Below are 26,431 nucleotides of genomic sequence, written 5' to 3'. Positions count from 1 at the left end.
TCGAGGAATGTATTCAAGATATTTCTGTGCATAACGTCGTACTTTTGTCTATGTTATTATAATTAAATATTGATCTCATTCTGTATTCAAGTATCGGTCCTTTCACTTTCATGGGAAATTTTTAAACTCAATTGAAATCACCTTTCCTATTATTATTTATTATTTTTACAATATAAGTGTTTATTATAATTTATTATTTATCATGTTCGGTGTTAATATGTTGATTATTTTATAGAAATACAAATTTTTAAGCTGAACTGTACAAATATTCTTTCTACATAATTCAGAAGTTCAATGTTCTTCGTTCAGAGCATAATAAACTTAAATATGAGAATGTCAAAAGACTTTAATTAAGAACTTTAAAAACTCCCTATCAAATTGTACAACAGAAGCGTGTTCACTGTGACAAAAAAATATAGCATATAGAAAACAGATAACTGCAGCACAGAAAATTGAATATAAATTATAAAACTTAATGGTGGCTAACGAAAAAGAGAGCCGCAATCAAAGTTATTAAGCACGCTCCGTGTCACTTCTGTTTTTTACCTCGCAACCGTTTTTCAAGTCTTTTCCGCTCGGTCCACATGCGCAATTTTACCGGAGGGACTTTATCAACGCAACAGCGGCAAATCGTGTACCACGCACCCGAAAATTTTTGTCACTTTGGTAAAAAGAGCAGGAGAAAAAGGTTAGTGACGAAGTTAAAAATGAAAAATGTCGAATTTCATTCGTGGAATATCCGTAACGAGGAAAATGAAGATTCTTTTAAGACGTTCAAAATTTATTTCGTTTTAACAAGATTTAAATATATATTACTACATAACAAATTGATACGTTCAAATCTTGAAACCATGACACACAGTACCTTTTAGCTTCGTATCAAAAGTATAAAATCATTTATTATGAATCTTTATCTGGTCAAAGTGAATTCAATAAACTCAACTAGCAGTACTTGAAAAATCTAAAATTCCTTTTATGATCATAAAATGTATATCTAAATAATTTTGTTGCTAAGTGAACTGTAGGAGTCAATCGGATTAACGGTTTTACAGTCGAATATAAACATTTTTTGTTCGATTCATTAAAATTTTAGAAGTCCTGAAAATTTGATAAACTGAAAATATCGAAATATACAAATTTGGGAATTGGAATATTTAGAAATCCAGAGATGAAGGAATTTTCCAAATTTAGAAATGTAAAAAGTAAAACTTAGAAATGTAAAACTTAGAAATGTAAAAAGTTTGATAAATTACGAATTTCAAAATTTGAAAATTTGGAAGCTAGAAAATTTGGTTACTCACACCTCTAACACGACGTGTTATAATCCCATAAGCTACCATTGAAATATGTACTATCACAATGAAATATGTACACAACGTTCTAACTGCACATAATGTACACATGTGTTACGTTACACATGGTATACATGCATGACTACACAACATGTTGCATGCATGTACTACAGCACCACATACTGTACACATGTATGGCTACATATTGTATTCAATATGTAGCACTATATACTGTATTCAAACATCACAATATTATATATCACACACACACGTTAAATGACAAAATTATTCAATAAAAGTTTGTTAGTACAATCGACAAAAATTGAAGGAAAGGAATTAAACGTTCACGAAGATAGATGTTCGGGATAGATCTTCATGCTTCCTTTTGACAGAGAGAATGATGACATGAAAGATTTTGATCGAAAGACTACTATATGACAAGTGCAATTGTATTCCTGTCTAGCTACATAGCAATTCCACGTTAGCGCGAGGGAACACGTGGTATTTGCATTTGACAGCAGGCTGAAGCACCGCTGTGAGGTGTGCACGAGCTTAATCTAGACCTGACTAAGAGGATTATCATGAAAATGTTTCAATTGCAGCTTTGACTAACATTCCGACGTTTGCCAAAATTAACTTTCTGCATGCTGCTAATCGAAACCCTGCAATTGCTTTTGGATCTTTCTAGAAGTGTGTACATAGCTGCAAACTCGAATTTGGTGCAATTCCACGTGAACAAGTTCGTTATATATTGACAAAAATTTGTTAATAATTTTACTAACATATCTTGACAAGTTCATTGACGGCGAAAGTGAACAATCGCATTGTGCAGAATTATTTTATTCCCACATTTCAAATATCTCTTCGATAATATTCAAATTCAATATTTTCAGAAATGAAATTACATATGAACAAATTTTATTTTCTTTCCTTAAATGTACATATTACATATTTTTTCTTTAAGAATATATAATATTAATATGTAATAAATTCACCCTCTTTTCGGTTGCACCGCCAGATTGAAAATATTCTGTACATTGAAAACTCGTATTTAATTCTGAATCTTTCAATGAAAGATTGACATTTAAATGAATTACGAATTTCACGAAAATTCGATGATCGTGATAGGCACACAAATTTATTCATAGAAGATTCCGATTGATAATATAACCATTTGAGTTTATGAAATAGCCGATAGTTGAATCATGCTGACTGTCGTGTTGTATACAGATTTCAACTATACATACATAGCGTGCATCGTTTCACCACAAATGGGTTTGTACCATGCGATGAATAACCACCGGCCAAATAATTGTTGTCATCCGTTTCGTGCTATATCGTGCAGCTTATAGTCATTATAAAATATTGTACAGTGGAACGCACCGTATAGAGTACACATTGCTGAGCTTGATTTTCTTTTATAATCTGCGATTCATCCAATGTAGTAATCTTCGAAACGTTTGAAAATTATTGATATTTGAGAGATTCTGAGGACATATGTGTCAAGAAATATAAAAACTTTTGATTTCTTAATTTTGATGTTAATAAGGTTTAGTGTACTACAAAACACACTTTAAATACTTTACATATTCGTTAAGCACTTAACATTTGATTTATGAACATTTTTTATATACCTATCTCTACGAACACGTGTCAATTTGATATATTTATAAAACAAATAAATATAAAATATGAAATAGTGGTACCTAGTTCACGATACCGAAAAAAACTATCTTAAATAATTTTAATTACTACCAATATTTACGTAAATGAAAAGACAAACAACTGAACATTTCTCGTTCTGGTAATATTTCATTTTAACTGGTTGTGCTCTTATTGTATTCCCTTTATTATTGCATTTGTAGCTTTCATAATAAAATACAATATTATGTGTACAAATGAGTTTCAGCGATTACATGTAGGTCATGTTAACAAAGGTGTATTTCTGAATGAAAATCCGGTACAAACGCAATAACAGCTTGCAATGCAACTTGAAATTACACAGACCACCGTTTCCAATCAGTTAAATAAGATAAAAAAGATACTGGAGGGAAAATGCAGACCGAGGATTATGGTGAACAACACGTGAACCATTGCATTGTTAAAAGTTAAAACCACCAAATTGGACATTTGATCTGTTCTCAGGTTTCTTAGTTTGAATTGAGAAATTTATTAATATCCTTTTTTTGAAATCTGTATTGTTTTTCATTCAAATAAAGAATTAATATATTCGATGTATATTCAGGAATTAGTGTATATTCCATTTTATATTTAATCATTTATTTATTATATTTAAACATTTGTTTATTATATTGAAACATTTGTTTATTTTATATTTTATATTTAATTTCAAATTACACGCTGATGCATGTTAAATAATTTCCTATATCAAATCGAAACAAAATGTAAATATTATGATAATTCTAGCGCTTAAGTACTTCCAAATAATCGTCCATATTAACCCCAAAAGTGCAATATCCGTAACTTGCTCTTCTACATATGGTGAGATGAAAAGATGGTACTCTGTTATGAGCTCCTGATACTGGATCAGACGATCCCAGTGAAACGCTACGAAAAGCGATTGAATTACAAGAACAAGACACCTGCAGAGAAATTTCCAACTTACACAGCAAAACGATATAAAGGCATTTTATTACATGATAACACGTAGCCCTATATTACTTCTCCTGTCGAACAAGCACTACTGATCTCGAACGAGAACTTCTGTCCTACTTCGATTCTTCGAACATCGGAACACTTGCTTCAGCAATTCACAGAAGCGAAATTAATTATTAAAAGTTACAGTATTTTGCACTTCAAAATTTACAAGAACTGCTTATATTAATATATTTTTATTTCGTACACTATTTATAAATTTTATTCAAAGACAAAATTGTTAATGTTGAACAGAGCTGCGATTACTTAAAGTTACATAAAATTTCAACGTGAAATCATTTATACTATAACTTTGTTAACCAGTATATTTTACACGAAATAATTTTAATGTGATACTATAATTTTGTTAAGCAGTATATTTTTTCGTCCACCCCCTTTTTCGGCAAATAATGTATTTTGAAAATATCACTTGCATCGCATCGAACATCAATAATTTATGTGACTACCGAGTAATTCCGTTGTTATTTTAACGCATCATATAAGCGATAAAAAAGCTTCCGAACATAAAACATGTTCCATATCGTTTGACCTGTTTTATGTTACGTGCCCATATGTTTCGATAAAAAGATAATATAATATACTAAGAAGAATTCTGAAAAAGTAAATTGCTTTGGAACAGTCAACAATAAATATGCGTAATAATAAACCATGTACAACCATTAACTGACTGTTAGAAAATATTTTATATATATATAGGTGTACATGTATATACAATATAACTTACATACGTATATACATTTTTTAAAAAGTCATTGATATTTTTTATTTGTCAGTCAACAAATTCTCTATTCTTCAAAGTCAATAATATTAGTCTCCCTGCGATAAATATTTGACTTAACCTCAAAAGTCATCGTAGCTTGTCCACAGGAGATGTGAACAAAAGATATAATTTGTATAGTTGTTGATAAAGTCCGTTTATTTATACATCGAGATCTAGCAGGACTCCAGATTACGTGTTTTTACATAGTGCATACACTTACCCTAATTCCTACCTTTTCGGCTTAGTCACAAAAAGGGGACCATAAACACGGAACATTCTTGGATTGTCCTCTCATAACGCTTCAACTTTCGTTGACTATAAATTTTCAAGTAATTTCTTAATATTCTATGTAGTATTCCAAGTTTAGCAAGTTTAAAGTAGCAGATTCAAGTTTCTGTATAACAACAAGGTGTTTTATATATAGAAGAAGATGGAAAGTAAATTAAGAATATATTAAAATGAAGTGTAGCTTATCAAAGTGTTTAAAGCTTTTATTAGGTTAAAGAGTTTTAAAACTATAATCGTTTTTAAGAACATGCGCTCATGTCACGATTAAATTTATATAGTTTACAAATTTTCTATGTTGTGCTATATTATAATTAAATTCAGCTCAACAAACATAAACAATCATATTTCACTTAAAGAACTGAAAGATCTTGCGTTCATTAAGAAAGGACAATTCTGAAATGTTCATTAATTTTACATGTTGTCTACTCGAAACAGATAAATTTCGTTAATGAGTTTCTTTTATTATATCACAAAGGGCTGAAAAATTGTGCGTAACGTTAGTGTAAATATCATCTCAGTTCTCTCTTTGGGGAGGTTAAAATGAATCCAGGTCCGTTATGCGCATAATGGTCGAACCATCCATCACTGGGCAGTTAATTAATCAGAATCAGAATCAGAACTTGGTTAGCAGACAATTCATTTTTTCTCTGATGATGTTCTTTTCAAATAAGGAGTATACCTCATTTAGAAAATTCTGCTGTGTGAATTATTTGAAATTGCTGATGTAATGAAACCAATGATAATTATTTGAAACTTTTTATTCATTTCTTATGACTTATTTTAAAATGTTTACTTGTATAGGTAACTGTATAGTACATACTCACTGTCAGGTATATATTTATGAACTATACAGGTATTGTACAATTAACAATTTTTACATTGCACTTTACAAAATATTTGACTTGTAACAAAATTCTTCTTGTACAGTGTATTAATGATAAATGAATTCATTAACAATAAATAAAATAATAAAGCCTTCTCCAATTTGTTTGAAATTTAAAAATAAAAGGACTTTGATACAGTAGTGTGTAAAACAAAAATTTGATATTAATATTCTTTTCTTAGAAATCGCTCTAACACATAGAGTTCCAGTTTTCTGCCCTTTAACACCTGCTATGGGACAACCTGTACGTTACAAACCATATCGATTTATCTTCAGTAAGAAAAGAACGCTCTTAAGATAAACGCTGGCTGTAAATCAACTAGCATTTCCTTCGGTCAGGTACAAAGGAACCATGCATTGTATGCACGAGTTACATATCACTCAACTCTATCTATGTTGTTCGCAGGAAAGTAAATTGTACAAAGTGTCAATGAGGAATAAATGAAATCGTATGTATGTACGATTTGTGCGTTGTTTTGAGTTGATGGTTACAGTAGCAACGAGGGAACAAAACTAATATTTTTGATATTTAGCCTATTTTGCAATCAATTTTTAAAAATATGAAAAAATGTCTATTAATGCTCTATTTTTTACCGAATATTTTAATCCGGTGTTTAATCGATCAAATTAAATTCGGATCGGTCTAAAGCTCATGTTCCTCGAATCACGAATTTTCCTGTTTAAATAGGATTTTACTCTAAATCTGCCCTTTGATGATGACAGAATTCCAGCAAAAATTCCATTTTTTTGGAAATTCGATAAACGGTGAAGAGGACTTTGATCTTTGTGATATAATTTTTTTCTGCCCAATTTTCGGGTTTAATTACCTGATTCAATCTTTTAAACTCTGCGATTACGTGTGGTAAAACATATCAGAAATATAATGTCATAACGGTTCTTTGATAATCCGAGTATCAAAAGATATAGGTTATGATGTAAACTAAGAGAAATTGTTTATTTATTTAATAACTCTACACATAGCTCAATTATTTTTAAATCAATCAAGATATTTGACAAGAAAATTACAGTCTCTTGGCTCACTTAAAATAATTACAAAACAAATCTATTGATTTACATCAATAACCCTTTCTTAACCCTTTTATGGACATATAATAACTACTTATCTTTAAATTGAAACTAATTTATAAAAAGAAATAAATAATGAATAATACATGATCATACAATGATTCTTTATCTCAATTAAGATTAATATACATTTTAACATCTTAAGTTTAGTGTTAACGTTGGGACAACAATGTAAACCAACAGAGTAATAGATGAAATTGAAAGATTAAGTACCCTTGTTCTTAATAATCTGTATTATAGCGCGTCTGACCACAAACGCTGGTTTCCACTGTGGCAGTCAACGTGTTAACGTCTAAAACAGCAAACATCACAATAAAAAGTTCACTGGTTATGCAAAGTTGCTGCAAAGCGAGAGTGAAACAAAAGAGGAAAAAGGACCCACGAAGCAAACAAAAGCGAGAGACGAGGTCGAGTTAGAACAGTCTCTTGACTTACTGACGGGTACGGAAACCACAATTTTCGAAGATGCACTGTAACTTTCAAATCGATTAAACGATGACCTATGTAAATTAATGTCAAGAAACTATGAGTAGACAATTTAGAATTTTTTTAAATTATTAAACAGTAAATTCGTAAATCACCACATTGTAAAGATACCAAATTTTAAGAATCCCAAATTCTTGATCATTCTGAAAATACTAATTCCAAATAACCAAATCTGCAAAAATCCGTAAAACTGAACAATTGATGCATCTTTCCTCTCTTAGTTACTACATTTCTCACAAAAGGCAAGTTTGTTCTTCACTGTACCAAGCAGATCTTTAAAGCCGATTATCTTACAAAATCTCGAGTAAAAACTTTTCTACTATATTACTGTAAAAATTTCAATATCTCATATTTGGAAGCAAAATCAGTTTCTAGCCGCCCAATCACATAGTACTCATATTGAAGTATTATATGCAAGTTTAAATATACATATAACATATGCATATATGAAGTTTAATTGCTGAAACTTCGTTAGGATTGAATACGAACATCACTGACGAAACACATAATGTCCCATTAGTGAATACAAAAATGATATAAAAGCGCACTAAAAATCCACAACTCGCAGGTAATTATCAAAACAGTGAATGAACTCCATACCCAGAAACAAAGCATTTAAAAAATATCTTGTTGAAATCAATGAAAAGGTTTTCGCAATCAACGGGGTGGATCGTATCAAAAGAATCAATTATAACGCAGTGTCAGATGTCAACCCACGAGTTAGCGCGTGAAGAGGCTAACCCAGGCGTTCAAAAGAGCTGCGGCACCAATTGGTCAGAATATAAAAATGGACGCCTATCACCACTATCGCGTATTTTCGGCGGTACTATTAGCTCGAGCGGTCGCTCACCAATTAGTCCAAAAACAATGACAGTTAAACGTCTCTCGAGTGAGTGAAATAGTGCGAATCGCGTTCAGCAGTTTTGTCATTATTATTATTTACCGAAATGTAACGTTGAAAGTGTTTGTGGCGATAGAGCTTCTTTCACTTGGTGAAAGGTACACATGTGGAGATTTGAAAATCTAGGAATCTGATAAGATTGAGATTTGGGAATTTTGGGAAAAGGGGAGTTTGGGAAATAGAGAATGTGGGAAATAGGGAATGTGATAACTAGGGAATGTGGGGAATAGGAAATTTGGGAGCTAGGGAATTTGGGAACTAGGGAATTGGGGGCTTAGGGAATTTGGGAACTGGGAGATTTGGAAACTAGGAGATTTGGGAACTAGGAGATTTGGGAACTAAGGAATTTGGGAACTAGGGAATTTGGGAACTAGAGAATTTGGGAACTAGGGAATTGGAGGCTTAGGGAATTTTGGAACTAGAAGATTTGGGAACTAAGAGATTTGGGAACTAGGAGATTTTGGAACTAAGGAATTTGGGAACTAGGGAATTTGGGAACTAGGAAATTGAGGACTTAGGAAATTTGGGAACTAGAGAATTTTGGAACTAGGGAAATTGGGAAATAGAGAATTTGAGCGTTTGGATATTTGGGAAATATGCAATTTGGCACGTGAAAAGGCTAACGTTTAGAACTACAACTCTAATTAATCAAAATACAAAAATGGACGCCTCACGCGTATGTTCGGCAATATATTGACTCGAGCGAACTTGTGAATTGACATGTGCACTTGTACTCAACAATAGATTACAATCCGAATCTATAAAGAAGTATCATATGATCAGTAAATATACTGCACGAAAGGAGTGCATTCCACAACAGCTGGTCTACAACGAGGTACAGTAGATTCTCGTTATATTGCCGGCGACGAGGCCGTAGTCAGGCATGGGCAGCAAGTAGTAATTCACACTGAAGTGCTCTCAGGTGCTCCGTAGTTCGAGAATGAGCTCAAGGGCGAGCACCGACGCGAAAAGTATGCCCTACTCTTCGGTTTCACGAGATCATGCAGTCGAACGCTCGACTGGCCGGCTACTTATGGCGCGTTTACGCTAAATGAACAAATGCTCAGTTCTCTTCCACTTCAGCAAAATTCAATATTCTTTCCTTTTCGGTTACACTCGAATTTCTTCGACCTCGGAGAACGAGCGTTTGTTCGTTTAGTGTAAACGTGTTATCATAAATCTTGTAACGTGACCGAGTTCAAAGAATTTCTAAATCGTTTGTAAGAACAAAGTTTAAACAATCGTTACATAATTTGTGGGAATTATTCAGAGATGTAAGGGTGAGATTTGGATCAATCTAATGCGTGCCTTGTAGCTAACACACAACGCAAACTGAAATTCGCGGTATTTAGATTGAAATGTATGCGGTCGAAAATTGATACGCGTTATTTGTACACCGAGCTTCGCATTCTTTGTTAACAAAGCTACTATCACGGGAATGTTATTCATTTATAGCGTGTAGCTTTTGAGGTATCATCATTATACATTAGAATGTCAAGTATTGAATTAATTGTTAATGTAAAATGAAGAATAGAGATAATTAAACTGAATATAGAATAGTCGTTACTATTCTAGTAATTACTTCTTCCTTTACCATTTATTTCATTCTTCTTTTTTAAAGAATAATAATTACAGTTATATAAAGTAATTAACAATAATTAAACAATTTAACAATAATAATTGAACAATAACGTCTCCAGTTAAAAATATACAGTTACAGAGAGTAAGGATATATGAAATCGTATACAGTTTGTGTCGAAATTTTTCTGAAGTTCTAAAACTTGCTTCATGTTATTTACACTTTGTGAAGGAGAAGCAACTTCAACCCCAAAGTGTGATTTCAAGTTAAATCCAACGGAAACATGGTGGATTTAGAGTTAATTTAACTTTTACTTATTTAACTTTTATAACAAAATAATGTATTTATGAACTCCTACAGTGCATAGAGTTTTTCTTCGAAAAAAAAAACTTGCTTAAGATGGAAGGCATCTGTAGATGCTCATTAGTAATCAGTAGATCGTCGATGTTTAAGCGTGCGAAATAAATAAGTGGGTCAGTTAATAAATATCTCTGTAACATCAGAGTTCTGTAAAATTTGTGTAATATCTCGGTCATGTGTGACTGGTTGTGCAAACTCAAATTAATTATTTACGGACGAAGGAAGCAAAAATAATTTTTAAGAACTCTTAGTATAGTGACAATATTATATATTAATAGACTAAAAGATTAAGTGTTCTTGTTCTTAACATGCACTCTGAAGATTTTCTGTTATGATCAAATTTTCTATTCTCTATCATTATAACTTTACTCTCATCTTCATATTTGAGGCTTGAAATTTGAAATTTTGCAAGTTATGTCAGTCTATAAATCTATTTTTCAAACTGAAAACAAATTAGCACATAAAAGCCTGGTTTCATGTACAATCACTTCCTTCTATTAAAACATCAATTTTAATTTAAAAAGCATAACAGAAAGATAATAAACAAAACTATTTTCTTGTCATATGTAATTTCTAAATTTGAAAATTATATTTGTGTCCTCGTTGCAAAGTGTACGCAAATAAAAAATAAATAAGGAGTTACAAATGCGAATATAAGAATGTTCCAATGTTTTCGAGATCTAAAGAGAACCATAAGATCTTTGCAGATGTTTTTATTCCCTACAAATCCGCTTGCGCGAATTACTTGTCAGATTTCTTTCTTGTAAAAGTTTCTGTGTGTTTTGTGTAACATGAATGTGTCCCATTGGAGCAGGAAAAGAGAAACAACCTCATATTTTCTGTCATAATTTGATTATACGATGTATCGTGTAATCAATAAAACGAGGTAAAAAGTAGCAATATACAGAGTATGAGTATCATTCCTGTCTGGCGTCTTTTTTACAAAAGATGAACATTTAACAAGAATAAAAGAGAAAAACGTTTCGCTATCTTTTACAAGATTATTGAATATGGAAATTTTTAATATTTGCAGTAGGAAACGTTTAACATTTAACATTTTAGGAAAAGGAAGTGATGTCTAATTTTGTAAATGAAACTTAATATTTTTTTTTTTAATACGTGACTCCATTATTCGGAGCAGTCTGTGATATTGTATTACAACAAATTAATGTAGTTTCTTAAACATTTAAAGTAGATTTTAAATACTTTGCATTATTGTATAAAAGTAGTTATACAAAAATTTTGAACATTGACTTCAACAATCATAAGAATGTAAAAATGTGGAATCCACCTCTTCCTACATCTTCACCCCATAAATTCTATTCCATCTCTAGTTTTATTCTAATTTATTCAAACGCGACTTTAAATGGCCGTAGACTTATGGGCTCCAAGTGCACGCTCATGCTTTCAGTTCATAACATGTATATGTAACTTGATTTGAAAATTTGAGGTAAAAGTTTATGAATATCTTAGGATTCAATCAACATAATAGCAAATATGTTTTTGCGAGTATCTCGAAAAAATAACAAAAGAAGAAACAAAGAAGTAAAAGTAAAAAGTTATTCGGAATGGTGGATTTAATAACAAGTCTGCATTTAGTTCTAGTTAGGTTTTGAACGGGTCTTACATCTTCGTACGCCATTTCTCTTATGCGCATCCCAACCATCACACGTTTTAAACGCTAAAAATAGGATCGCTGTTAATCACCTATCGATTAACGCAAATTTAATTTTATTCGTAATTTCATCGATAGCGGAATTCGCAAACAGATTTTAATGAAAACTCGCACTATTTATAGAGAAGAAGTGACCTGGGTCTAATCATTCCTGCACAAATTGACTTCGTATCTCCATATTTTTAATCCACATTTCTATTACTTTATATGTGGTTGTGATAAATATATATGGTTTATGTACAGATACGGTAAATATAAATATTATTTATATTTAAATAATGTGAGATTACTTGTACCCTATACATGTGTGATTGTGCAAGGTTACTTTCATTTAATCAATTTTTTGAGGTTGATTTTACCTAATAAATTCTATGTTACTTAATAATAACATATTCTATGTTACCTAATAAATTTTATAGAGTTACTTGTACCTAAGAAAGTCAATGAGGTGTTATTTGACTAAATAACTGTTATTTCACTAAACATAGTTTTTAAAACCATTAGACAGTTAACTATGGATTTTAAAGTTTGAATACCTGTCAGGTTAGTTTGAAATATGAATCTTCACCATTTATTTACAATATTTGTTTGTTACAGTATTTTTATCAGTTGTATTGATTGATTTATTTTTGTAGAACTGTGGAACAATCGAAAGTTCGTGCAGTTTATGAATATGGATTCTGTAGAAATATCAACACCCTGTTCGATGATTGACCAGAATTGAAATAAGAGTACAGAGCAATTAAATGTATGTAAATATTATTTTTGCTAATTACATTAAACAACTGTAAAAAAAATTTGATGTTGATGATGCATCAAAATAATACTGTTAAAAAACGAGTATCTTTCTTTGCTGTTCAAAACCTATTTTTCAGAAAAAGATTTATATAAACAAATTTTATTTAATACGTCTAACTTTATTTTCTAAAATTCATCGAAATAATACTGTTAAAAGACATGATTTTTCTCATTGTTCAAATTCAACTTGTAAAACAAAAAAAGTTCTGTATAAATAACTCTTATTTGATACTTTTAATTTTAGTTTTCTAGAATCACCATTTTTATACTTGCAATACCATTTTAATATCCCTCTAACAATCATTAACTATTTACACTGTTCTTAAAAGCAGAAGCTGATTACATTTCATCAAGGTAATGCTAACATCTTATCCACCAAAAGCCTATTAGTAGATACTTATTAAAGTCGATTAATAACGTATCGATCACTATCGGTTTGCAACTTAAAACCAAAATATAATGCACTATCTTAGACTAATTTCTCTAAACATTTGTCAACACATTCATTTATATTTAATTATGTATACATGTTTAATATCACGCATCACGTATTATCAATTTTGTACATTTAATACGACAAAATAAATAATAAAATACGCCAAATATTTGCGTACATAATCCTCGCAATATTTGAAATATTAAACACAATTTTCCTTTCATATCGATTTTACGTAGAAGTTTTTTAATACGTTTAAATTTCAAACGCGATTTCCCTAATATCAGAAAAATGTCACTCACATACCTTTGATTCTGAATGCCTCAATTAACTGTATTTTTATTCTATTTTACCCGAGTCCGAAAACTAAAATCATTTTTACCAACGAAGTATGTGCCTCTGTTCTCTTTTCCCCCGTCATTTTTGCCTTCGAAAACACCATTAAAAAAGTAATAGCTGTTTTAAAAAGCAATTAACTAAAAATTCTACGAAATTCGTTAATATACTTTGTGGACTGAATTTGACAGAGTCGCCATACACGAAAAAGTTTTAATATTACATATTGTATGTGCAAAAAAAATGTCAAATTGTATATAATCGATAAAGTATTATCGTGTCGATATAATGCGATAAACTTAAAATTATGACAAATATTCATTTCGATAAGACGTCTAAATAAAATGTCTCTTTTAAGTAAAATGTTTAAATCAATGAGATCAATTTTTCCGATACTTTACGATCACCGTTTTTATTAAATATTTGTGAAATATGAATAACTGGAAATAGATGGCATTTCCGTTTGCAGGAGTTTTATGAGTAACGAGTTTGATGGTAAACTGAACAATTCTCAACGAAAATGCATGCAACTTGTTAACAGGAAATGGAGATCCGTAAAGTTGAAGAAATCTCTACCTCGAGATAGCTTTAGAATTCACAGAATTTTACCGGGGACCGTTCTTTCTTTATGAAAGTACAATTCTTGATTTAAGATCTACGAATTGGCCGTAGTTTATTGTTAAAGAAGACGTGGATAGAAATCCTTTGCCTCTCCACTTGACAATTTTATTGTCGGGCTGACAGAACCACTGATCTCCTTAAGCATATTTCCATTTTCTTCTAGTACTTTTGATCCTGAGATTCGTGGTTCGTTCTTAGAATCGAGCATCCACCTGACATTTTCAGGTTATTTAATATGCTAAATTTTTACATATAATACTTTGAAAAAATAATTCAAGTGTACTAGAAAAGCAGCAAATTTAAATGGTTATATTTCCTGCAAAATCAATCGTATCGAAATCATTAAAGAGTCATTTGAACGCATGAAATCTGCTTTTAATCTAACCTCCTGCAAAGGTAATCGTATTGGAATCATTAAAAAGTCATTTGTACGCATGAAATCTACTTTCACACAATTCACCGAATTTTAACTGCATTATTTCTCTGTGAAAACATAAAAATACAAAAAACGGTTTGATTTTTAATTATGTGATTCGGAGAATGAACAAAATTTTTCATACAGGTTTCATTTATGTTGGTCAAATTTTTCAGTATCAAGGAGTATATTTATTTGCACGATAATTTTTGACGAAATTATAATACAGTTTTTTACATATTAAAATGCGATCTGAAAATTGATACTGCACCGAAATGAGTTTTAATATTTATCAATGTAAATATAATATTCCAGGATCAAATATTTACGTTATTTTCTTCGATACAAATATTCCTTTCCAAATAAATATTAAAACAAAAATTTGAGAAATGAAAATAATAGGAAACTTTATAGTCAGAATTAATTTAACCCTTAAGAAGGTGCTTTTACTAGATGTTAACTTTATCAGATATTTGTTAGATATTAATTTTAAAACATTTTTTGTTTAAAAGTTTGCTTAATTCTTTTAAGATTACTCTTAATTCTTTATAGATTATTGTACTATTTTTCTCTATGATTTTTCTATTATGAATTGCCACTAATATCTGCTTCATTACATGTATACACCATATGTGTAATAAAAATATTATACATACTCGTATATTATATATGCATAATTAATATTATATTAATATATTAATAATAAATATTATATATGTAATATTATATATACGTATAATATTATAGATTGATTTAAAAAAAATTTATTTCAAGTTGTTCTATTAAACTAAATGGTGAATATATGTGTCACCTTTCGAACACAAAGGGTTAATAGAACTCTTTTCAACAAAAATAAAGCACAAATAAGACAATCAAATTTAATCATGTTTGTCAATACTCGTTTCTAATTTCTCAATTTCAAAAAATACTAAATTTGATACAGTGATTATTTAACCTTAACTAAATTTTTCGTGTTCGTAGATCAGAATACTACATTTTCTCCACAGCACACTTTCATCGCATTACAGTTACATTTTATGCTATCTTTACGTATCTTTTTCAGAAACAAATCATTTATTTTAATGATCCCAATAACAACATTACTTTCAATTCTCACACAAGAATTTCTTTATATAATTTATTCATCCACCGATTCATTTCGTTCATTATGTCAAAAAACGAGAGGACCTTTAACGAATGTCTATGTGCTCAGCTGAACTGTTTCAGTAATTATTCCGTATTAAACTCGAATTTCAAATAATCAAATGAAATACTCTAAGTGTATAAAATTGTACGAAACTGATTGTTACCAGCAAACTGGTGAGCAATTTCGCGGAACTGAAATTGCTTTTAAACTAGTACAGTGGTTAAAACAATTCAGTTCTAACGAATAAAAAAGGTGGCCACCTGTTTTATACAGTAATCTTGTATAATCATTTTGTCGAGTTTGTATTACAATCGATCTAGAAGAGCAAATTATAATCTCGTTGTAATTGTCATATAACATAGTAAAAGTATAATATTCGAGATAGCATCTCATTTTAGGTTTTTCACTTGCAATTTCCAGTACAGCTTTATGCCGTTGTTAAACGTGATCGTATTTATACAAAATCCAATTTCAAGGTTTTTAATTAGAAAGGTTTTAATTTCGAAACTTATGAAGCTGCAGTTCTGTTGTTTTACAGATAATTATAATATTTAATTAACTGCAGGTTCAAAGGCACTTGTGACCATTTTTGATGCTTTGTATTCTGTAATATTTATTGACGTATTATTCGATATTTATTAATATACGGTTCTGTAATATTTACTGACGAACAAAAAAATTGAAGAAAAAGTATGTGCATAAATGTAAAAAAATATTATGTACGAAGTATACACATACAAAGTCAAAATATTAAACATTAAATGTTAAATATTAATTTTGAAATATTATTATGTCATTGTACAAACCTATATTTCAACATTCATGGTAGCTTATGATATGAATAGCATGAATGATCTACAATAAGAATTATAGCGAAAGAATAAATTTTATATAAATACCGCAGAGATTCTTTATAAAAAGAATTTATTAATCTCCCTTCTTCTACCTCCCCCAACTTGTAAATTAAAAACGAGGCTTTGTCCATGTTTATTCAAGCACGACAGCTCTCAGAATGTTGGCAACATTCAAAGTGGAATCCCTATTACGAATAGTCTGAACATTACTATAAAGGTTATTTGAAGGCGTCTTAATGATTTTGGTCTCAAAGGACACGTATCTCGTATAAAGGCAATATCTATCTAGTTGCAGGAATTGGAAACTGAAGACTGTTTTCGTTGAAGCATACAAACACTGAATAGCACAACATTGGGAAAAGGCGTTATTTTCTGATGAATTGAAATTTAATGGAGTATCTACCAATAGAACTCGATATATCAGACGTCGCAAGGAGAACTAAATCTGCAATGCATAACAGGAACGTTCAAATATGGTACGGTATTTGAGAACCTACTTTAAAACGTTGCAGATTGTTCTTTTTCACGAATCGTCACTGAAAGTTTCGAACCGATTTACTGAACGAGTTTGGAGTTATAACAGTGTTAATTTTCTGGGATTTTATATCCTTATGGAAATGTTATTAAATACAGTTATTGAAACTGTTATTAGATATCTGTTATTAAAACTGTTACTAAATATCTGTTATTAAAACTGTTATTGGATATCCGTTAAATTATAGACAGTTCTAAATGGATGTGAAATATCAACAAAATTTAACTTCTACTAAACTCTTTTAGTGAAATTAATAATACACTAATAAAAATTTTGAGTCTTAAATCAAAGACGTGACAATGTTAGAAACTCCATTTTGCTTTAATAAAGTTAATTTATAAAAATTATTTTTAATAGATTCAGACGTCCAACTTTTATTTTTAACTCAAAGTTAGTAAATAATAGGGGAGTACATTTAATATTCATGCTTGTGTCAGAAGAAACATATTAACTCCTTTCCTTCTATCATCGAGTCACACCTGCGCCTTATAGTTCAAATGTGACAAACCCAAATCATATTTGCATACAGATCGAGTTTCGAGTTCCACACCAATTGTAATTTGTAAGATTATTCAGAATATACCTAAAATTTCTAGATTCTTTATTTACCTTGACACTACAGCAATAAATAGGTGGCTCTGATGCAATTGCCTTAAACTTGTAGGCTAGGGGTTAAATTAAAAATTTTCCTTGTGTCAAAAGCCTTTAACCACATTCGTTAATTTTTCTATTAATGTAAGTCGTACTATATTTCCATTAATACTACTCATATATTATAACGATATTTGCCAAACATAATTTAACACTCAAACCACCAAATCGATCAAATGACCGCTTCACAAGTTTCCTATTATAAGGTGCACATGTTGCAAAAGAACATTCAATGAAATCAGCTTTGATTTTCATCAAAATAAAGAATAAATGTGTGTACTAATTTATGTTTCGTTTGTGTATTTATTTTTCAACTTCAATTTTAATTTCAAATTAAGTATACATGTCGGTAGGTTTAGTGTTAAACATCTAATTATTTTCATGTAACACCATAGAAGCAAAGAGAATGATTAAGTCACATCACTTGCACGTCCTTTTTGCTCTGCATGTGTCAGTCTTTGTGCTGAAGGCGTTTGATAAGTTTCCATTCCCGAGAAATTCTTTTTCCTACAGCCCCGAGCATGGAAAGTTATCAAGAGTGCACTGTAGTGGAAACGTGATGGTGTGGACGTCATTCTATCGAAATGGTCCAGGATCAATTCGGAGAGTTAACCCTTTGCGGACGCGTATCTACTGAAAGTCGTCCAAGCGATTTTGCTGTTCCGAACGTGCGCCTGCAGAGAACCATCAAAGGCTTCCTAAACATTCGTACACACATAATACTAAGTTCTGGACTAATTACCTACAAATTTGTTCCTGGTTAGTTATATGTATAATTGATCCTGATATATTGTTTCATATAGTTCCATACCGACGTAATTAAATGAACTTGTGCTTTATTTAATTAATAAATTCATTAATCGTGCTTGTCAAACCAATGCAAAATTACTAAATCAATTATCCATGCACAATTAATATAATAGAGAGTTGATTAAATTTTACAATTTCTTGCTTTTATGTATATGTTATGATATATGTTGTATATCTTCAATAAGTAGCTATTTAATCATTTATATATTTTATTATGAATAGGTACTTTATTTTATATCGATATATTGATAATTTGTAAATGTTTTAGTGTGTGGAATAAAAATTCATTAAATTCTGATCGACTGTAGGAGTCAGATATTGTATATTTTTTTTTAGTGTGTAAATAGAAAAATTGGAGAATAAAGGGAATAACAGTGGTGCTGTTGTAATATTTGTTTAGATAAACAAGGTTCATAGAAATTTTAAATTTTGCTAGTTTCAAATGGTAAATTTCAGATATATAGTTATTTTTACAGTTAGAAAATTGAAATTTTAGAAATACAAAAACCTGAAGATACATATTTGAATTTATGAATTTTTAGATCTTCAGTCTTCCAAACTAAGAAATTTATAAATTAAAAAATTTAAGAAGTTAAAAATGCAGGTATATCAAATTAGAAAAGTTAGACTAAACTAAATTGAATTGTATTAAAATGAAATTGAAAAATATAGTAAATTTGAGAGAAAAAAATTTAGCAATAATATTTTAAGTTTACAATATTGAAAATCTCTAAATTCAGAAATTTGAAAATAAAAAAATTCAGAACGTTGGAATATAGAGTTTTCAAATTAAGAAGCTTGTAAACTTAAAAATGTGGAAAATTGGAAAATTAAGAATGAAAAAAAGAGCAAATTTAGAAATGTGGTAATTGAAAAATTTTTATATTTAATAATTTAGAAAAAATATAGTTCACAAATTTAGAAATTCAATAATTTAGAAGTATGATAATTTAATAATTAAAAAATGTATAAATTCAAAAACAAGGTAATTTAAAAATTAAAGAATTTATGAATATAATAATTTAGTAATTAAAAAATTTAAATGTTTAGAGATTTAGAGACAAATCTAAGTAATGTCCTACATCAACAAAGGATCTCGAACTCGGTAAAATCTTCTCTTTCTTTCAAACATATTAAATGAGCTATTACATTAAACTTTTTAACGTGCGATAAAACGTAATGGGATTTTGAGATATACATATATCACTTCGTCACCATATGCTTCCAAAACCTCTCATCTTGGCGAACGTCGACGTGTCAGACAGTTCCGCTCGCTGGAAGGGTTATTAGTGTTTCAGACAAATTTCACCGACTAAATATTATAAAAACGATTAAAATACCTCAAGTATATGAATATTTAATTCTCCCTTTTAGCATATTGCCATAAAACGGCTAAATTTACGAAACAATATTTTACAGAAGAAAATATCACTGCTTTGTTCCGTTCGTCACAATTATCGGATCTCGATTTGATTGAAAATACTGTGGTGCATTGTTGGAAAATGAAATGTGCATAAGTATAAATTCAAAAATTTAAATAACCTTTCTATAACGGTTGAAATGCAGTGAAATATCGTTTCAATGATTTCTGCGAATTAATGTTTTAAGTCAATCAATTCAATACCACTTTTCAATCTAGTAAAAAATGTGCTACAGTTATTATTGCACAAATATTGCGCTTTTAATACATTCCTATTATTAATGTAAATATTTTTTTATTAAAATTAAGGGACACTGTAATATATTGAATAATAATGGTAATTTTGATACAGGGTAGATATAATTTATCCTTCCATTTTATTTATTTATTTATTCCAAATAAATTCCAAACGTCCATTTTTCCAAATTGCTACGTTTTAAAATTTTCACATTCTCAAGTCCTCAAAATTTCCCCAAATTTGTAAATTTACAAATTCGCAGATCCCCAAATTTATAAATTTATAAATTTATAAATTCTCAACCCTCCAAATTTATAAATTTTCAACCCCCCAAATTTATAAATTTATAAATTCTCAACCCCCCAAATTCCTAAATTTGCAAATTCTCAACCCCTCAAATTCCTAAATGTACACATCCCCAAATCCCTAAATTTCTAAATTCACAAATTCTCAGCCCCAAATCCCCAAATCTATAAATTCCTCCATCCCCAATTTTTTGAATCCGCAAATTCCCAAATACCCAAATCTCTGAATCTCCACATTTTTAAATCCCCAAGTTACACACTCTGCCCATGAAAAAAGCTCGTACAATTCAGAAATCCTTTACAAAAAAATTTGAAAGATGTTGTATCTATTTTTCGAAACATGTTGAGCATGTACCGTATACAATTCATCACACATTTTGACACGTTTTGTCACGGCAGTATTGTTCCTAACATTTTTTCATATTTTTTAATCCTGTAACAAAGTTTCAGTCTGCTACACGTTCATAGTTTTCAACAGTCTGTGAACCTAAGGTAATTTTTAAAATGTTAGACTTTTTGTCTATTTTAACAAATACACGCTATCGAAGGTTCCAATTCTTCTCACACGTTTCTAAATAATTTCAAATTACACATTTTGTTTTTCAGAAAACATTTTATAACTGTTTCAAAAGAATTCATTAAATCACAATCACGACTGTTATAAAATGCCAATATTCGATTTAATTTTCAACACAATTACTCGATAAACAGTCTTATCAATTTACAGACGTAACGGGAGAGAAATTTAAATCCGTCCTTAGCACACGACACTTGAGATCAAATTACCATCCATAACCTGCACACTTTCAAAGAGTACCACTAACGTTACACTTCCTTTTACCATCGAAGGTCGATAATGCGTTCGAAAGTTCGAAATTAAAAGTCAACGAAACATCGCGAAACTCGTTCGATACGATAACCGAGATTGGCGCGAAATTTGCTGGAGATGCGATTGCTCGTGTGTTAAACGCACGTCACTAAACTAATGATTAACAAGTAGTCACTCACCGGAACCGGTGGAATTATCCGTCCAAACAGTTGCAGTGTAGGTCGAGAGTAGCAGAACCATCATCAGGAACCGGGAACGGCTCTCGATGCTCTCCAAAACACGCATTACACGTTCACTGGTCATCACACTTTCGAACGAACAAGTAGATAGTACGCGAGCGGCATTCCGACTGAAGGATCGCGTTTCGTGTACCCCAACAGCATGTCACCCCCTCTTTTCACCCCCCTCTATCCACCCCCCTTTCACCCCCTCTTCATCACCTTGCGGCAGCTTTCTTACCACTCGGTTCTCCCTACCGCCGCACCTTTCCCGCCATGCGCATGCGCCCTTACGCTCACCGGTTCCTAACTTTGGGTTTCACCCCGATCTCCCACCTCACTATCCCTTTTAATCCGGCTTACTTATCTCTTATCAATACGTGATGATTAATTATCGGTATATCTGAGTTGAAGGCAACTGTGCTTGCTAACCGATGCAAGCACCTGTAGAATGTTCTTTGATCTTGCCTTTTCATATATCGCAATTGTATTGTTAAGGTCATGGCGTGAAAATATGCAAATGTAGATGACTAAGTTTGTACTCGAGATATACTCGATTTGTAATACTCAATATTTATATATGTACTGGGGCTGCATGTGGTGAATATATTTTATTTAAATGTATTTTAAAATTTATTAGAATGGATTTTAAGTGAGTAAATAATGAATGAGTAAATAAATTAAAAATTATAAATGAATACATTGTAACAAAGTATGTACTTCATCATTTTTAATTTTATTAATTTTAATAATGTATTGCAACAAAATTACAAAATATGGAATATGTGTTTGAGCATAATAATTTCACAGCCCACCGTAAATTAAATATAAGTAAACGTTCAAGTGAAAGTAAACACTAGATAGCAGAAAATTTGACCAATACACTAGGATCCGATTATCGCAATCGCGAATAATGTTATCAAGAGGATATTGTTAGTATAATCAATCGGTCCCAATACGCTCTATAGAGAACTGGGTAAAATTAATCCAACTATCATGATGATACTTTGGCTATTGTTAGAGGAACTGGTTTAAATTTAGACTAGAGTTCGAATATGAACTAGTTGAAGTATTAATCCATGTAAGGGCTTCAGTATTTACGATAGTATTTTATCTAGTGTGTGAAACTGTATTAGTTTACTTTTATAATTTTTAACGTGTTGCAAAAGGTAATTTGACTTATTTCATCGTTTTAAAAGATTCGACTAATATTTACTCCTCTAATACCGAATTTCAATTGTGACACAATGATCAATTCGATTTATGAATATTTCCCATAACTAGTACGACAAAGTAAATGGACAGTTTGATTTTTTTAAATTCTGCCGTACACCATTTTCATAATCACTGTCATATACTGTTGAAATCAATATCAATTTAAAATAAAAATAACGCTCGAACAATGACATTCGTATTTTGTAATTAAAGTTAATATGGTAATTCCAATATTCAATATTGAAAATACGTGGTTGAGCTCAATAAAATACGCCTTTCAAAGAATATGAAATACTTTATCATTACAGAATAATTTTGCCATTGATGTTTATTGCACCTGTAATTAGTTCTTCATTTTTTAATATTTGCTGATTTATATAATTTATATAATATTCATTTATATTCTTTTCTGTTTGTCTTGAAGTAACACTAAGAAATAAATAAAGGAAATTTTGATTTTTCTATATTTTCTGTTTTGAATTCTTCGTTAAAGAGTATTCTATATAAGAGAATATAATTAGATTCTACTTTTGTCAAGATATATTTTCTCTGAAGCTCCACGATCTTCTCGAATACTATAGTCAGATATACATTCTTGTAATAATTGTACAGATGTCAACCCACGAGTTGGCGCGCCATCGACCCAAAGTAAAAGAAGCTCTCCCCACCGTGAACACTGCCAGTTACATTTCGACAAGTATAGAATATAAGAATAATAATGCTATAAACTATAATGAACGCTGAACGAAACACGCACTATCTCACTCACTCTCGAGACGTTTGACTGTTACTGTTTCTCACCGAATTGGTGTGCGTGACTGCTCGCGCCAATATTTCCTACCGCCGTAACTCTTCTAAACACCTGGCTCAACCTCTTCACACTCCAACTCGTGTGTTGACATCGGTAGTTGAAATGAAAAATAAAAATACTTCGTTCACTTTGACTGACTTCATCCGTGTTACAAATACGAGTCTACGTGATTATCGTTATCATTATCCTCTTTCTTTGTCTCTATTTATTCAGAGTGTCTCCTGACATCGAATTTGAAGCGCTAAGTAAACAAGTTGAAGAAGCATTTCGAGATTGTAATTTAAATTCTGTACTCTAGCTTAGATTGACCTACATTCGCCATTCCAATATTTCTTCATCGATGCTTGATGTTTCACACAGTATTTCTCTCGGTCATCAATCAGAAATTTAAGATTACTTACAAACATTCTTAAACAATTTAAGTTGCATTATAGTGTATATCACTATAACGTAGATGGGTCATAGTGAATATGATAAATATTAGCAAAAAATTGTTGAAGCAAAATTTGAGTGGCATGATAATCTATTCTTCTACGATTTGATTCTCTTCATAATTCATGCACTCAAAAGATACAAATGTATTTTTTTTAATAGAATTTTTTAACTCAGTTACTCCAAACATTATAGTTAAAAGTGACTTATGTGAGCTATCGCACAAAATATTTATTGTTTAGCATGCTACCTTAGCATTTTTTTATGTAGAAAATGATAAAAATAAGAAAAAATATACAATTCAGTTATATATGTATTTGTATTTTTGGGTCTTAAACATTATCATATAATTTTATTTTTGCCTTCAAATTTTTTTTCTAAAACTTATCAAATTTGAGATACTATTCACCCGCTTGTGTGACGCAAACTACAAAGGCACATTAAATGACTGAAAAGCTACGAATGCACGGTTAAAGTATTTCACGTAATATTTTCAATATTCTCCGGCTAACAAGGAATGTCGGTTATTCAATTAACAGAGACCGTAATACAGTTAATCACTAAGATTAGGGATCATCGAAGCCGCGCCTATTGTGATTACGGAGGACCGTTAAGCGATATCAATCATCTACTAGCTGGGCTGGATAGACCTTTAACCGTGAAACAATCGGATTATGCATTTCAACGTTTCTGTTAGATAATCGTTAGCCTTCCGTAAAGTGTATAATTACAGAATATTAGTTATGTAACTGACTATGTCAATTTAATCAATATTACACATCACTTTATATGATTTAACCAATATGAGCTTTACTTCATTTTCTGAAATAATTATAATATTAGATTATTAATATTATATTGAAATAATTGAAATATTTTAAGCTATGTGAAATTTGTACAGAAAGATGTACAAATTTTTTTAGTGGAAATTGCAAATTTTATGTTGAATAAAGGTACAATTGAATTTAACCGTTAAAGTCAAAATTGTGACAAGCAACAGTGGAGAGGATCCTTATTCGATAAATTTGAGGAAATTTTGGGATTTTGCAAGTTTAGGGATGAATTAAGAATTTGAAGACACATTTGTGATACGTGAATTTAGAAAACTTAGGAATCTGAAGATTTGAAGAAAATAAAAAATTTGCACAACTATTAGAAAAAGATCATAATGCATTGTTCGCAATTATATCAGAACGACTAATTCGTGAGAATAAGGAGTAATTCAGATATGAACGAATATATTCCGCGAATTCGAACAAACAAAGAGGCAATGACAAGTGCAAGTGAGATATCGATATCTGGCACGAGAACGGGGTCTTGAGTTGGAAACTTGTAAAAACAAACATATTGGGTGTCGGAACCTCGAAACTCGTTTTGTCAAGCAATTCGGTTGACAACCGAAGTGGACGCTGTTAACCAAAAACTGATGGTGTTAGCGACGAATGTATAACCGGACTAATATTCGGACGTTTAATTGGACTCTATTGTTCCCGGTAGTGTAACAAATTCAATGCTATGCGGAAGGTATATGCTGTTTCAGTCGTGTGCTACTTGATAAACAGTATCATCAATAAATGATTATTAAATTGGGCTGTTCAGTTACGGTGGCTCAATAATTTACTTGGAGTTATTTGTTTTTCACTTTTCTTCAAACTTTTGCATTTGTTATAGGTTTTGTAAAAGCGCGCGAATGGTAAGAGCGAATGGGCTAACGAATGAGCGATGAGTACGAGAGAAAGAGGAAGAGTGAGAGAAAATGAGGGAGAGAAACAAAAGGTACGTGTCGGTGGAAATCAGGGGATTCAGATCGAATCAGACCGTAAGCGAGAGAATAGCACGAGCGATAGTTGTCTTTAGTTTTGTTCAAATATATGTACTGTACATCAAGTTTCAGTTTTCTTTATTTTCTTAATTCTTTTGTTCTTTTCCTCCCCATTTTCTCTAACGCATTTTAATTTAATACTGTGGGTATGCGAGAGTCTCCACCATTTTTATAGCAATTTTCTTTGTTAATATTTAATAGGATAATTAATGGAAGACTATTGATCAAAGCACTGTATATGTGTCATGTCTTTGGGAAAAATTATAATTTAATCATCAAAAGCTTCATTTCAATGTACTCACAATAGCATTGTCATACATTGTTGTGCTGTTTGCGGAATTCACATCAAACTCTGCCGCACAGAGAGGCAGCGTAAAGTTCAGCCGTGCCTAAGAGGTTAATTTAATTAAATTCAATTAATCAGATTGATTAAAGTAATGAACACTTTGTACTTGAAAGTGCTGAACGTTAACACTAGATTTACTAACCGATGTAGTTACTTTAACATGAAAAATACACCGACATATGAGATGAAACATAAAGTAGTTTATA

The 26,431-nt window shown here is 30.8% G+C and overlaps 1 protein-coding gene across 1 annotated transcript in view; it reads right to left on the bottom strand.

Annotated features, from left to right (window-relative positions):
• Positions 1 to 21,748, bottom strand: part of LOC100881123 (neurotrimin) — a 200,147-nt gene extending 178,399 nt beyond the window's left edge. The window contains exon 1 of the mRNA XM_012280659.2: positions 21,561 to 21,748. Coding sequence (XP_012136049.2) covers positions 21,561 to 21,684 — 124 coding nt within the window. The 5' untranslated portion in view covers positions 21,685 to 21,748. The remainder of the gene's footprint in view (positions 1 to 21,560) is intronic.
• Positions 21,749 to 26,431: the final 4,683 nt, after the last annotated feature.

Source organism: Megachile rotundata, chromosome 1 (genome assembly GCF_050947335.1).
Source record: "Megachile rotundata isolate GNS110a chromosome 1, iyMegRotu1, whole genome shotgun sequence".
Lineage (NCBI taxonomy): Eukaryota > Metazoa > Arthropoda > Insecta > Hymenoptera > Megachilidae > Megachile > Megachile rotundata.
The sequence above is the reverse complement of the archived record's forward strand: the minus strand, read 5'-3'. Positions and strand labels throughout refer to the sequence as shown.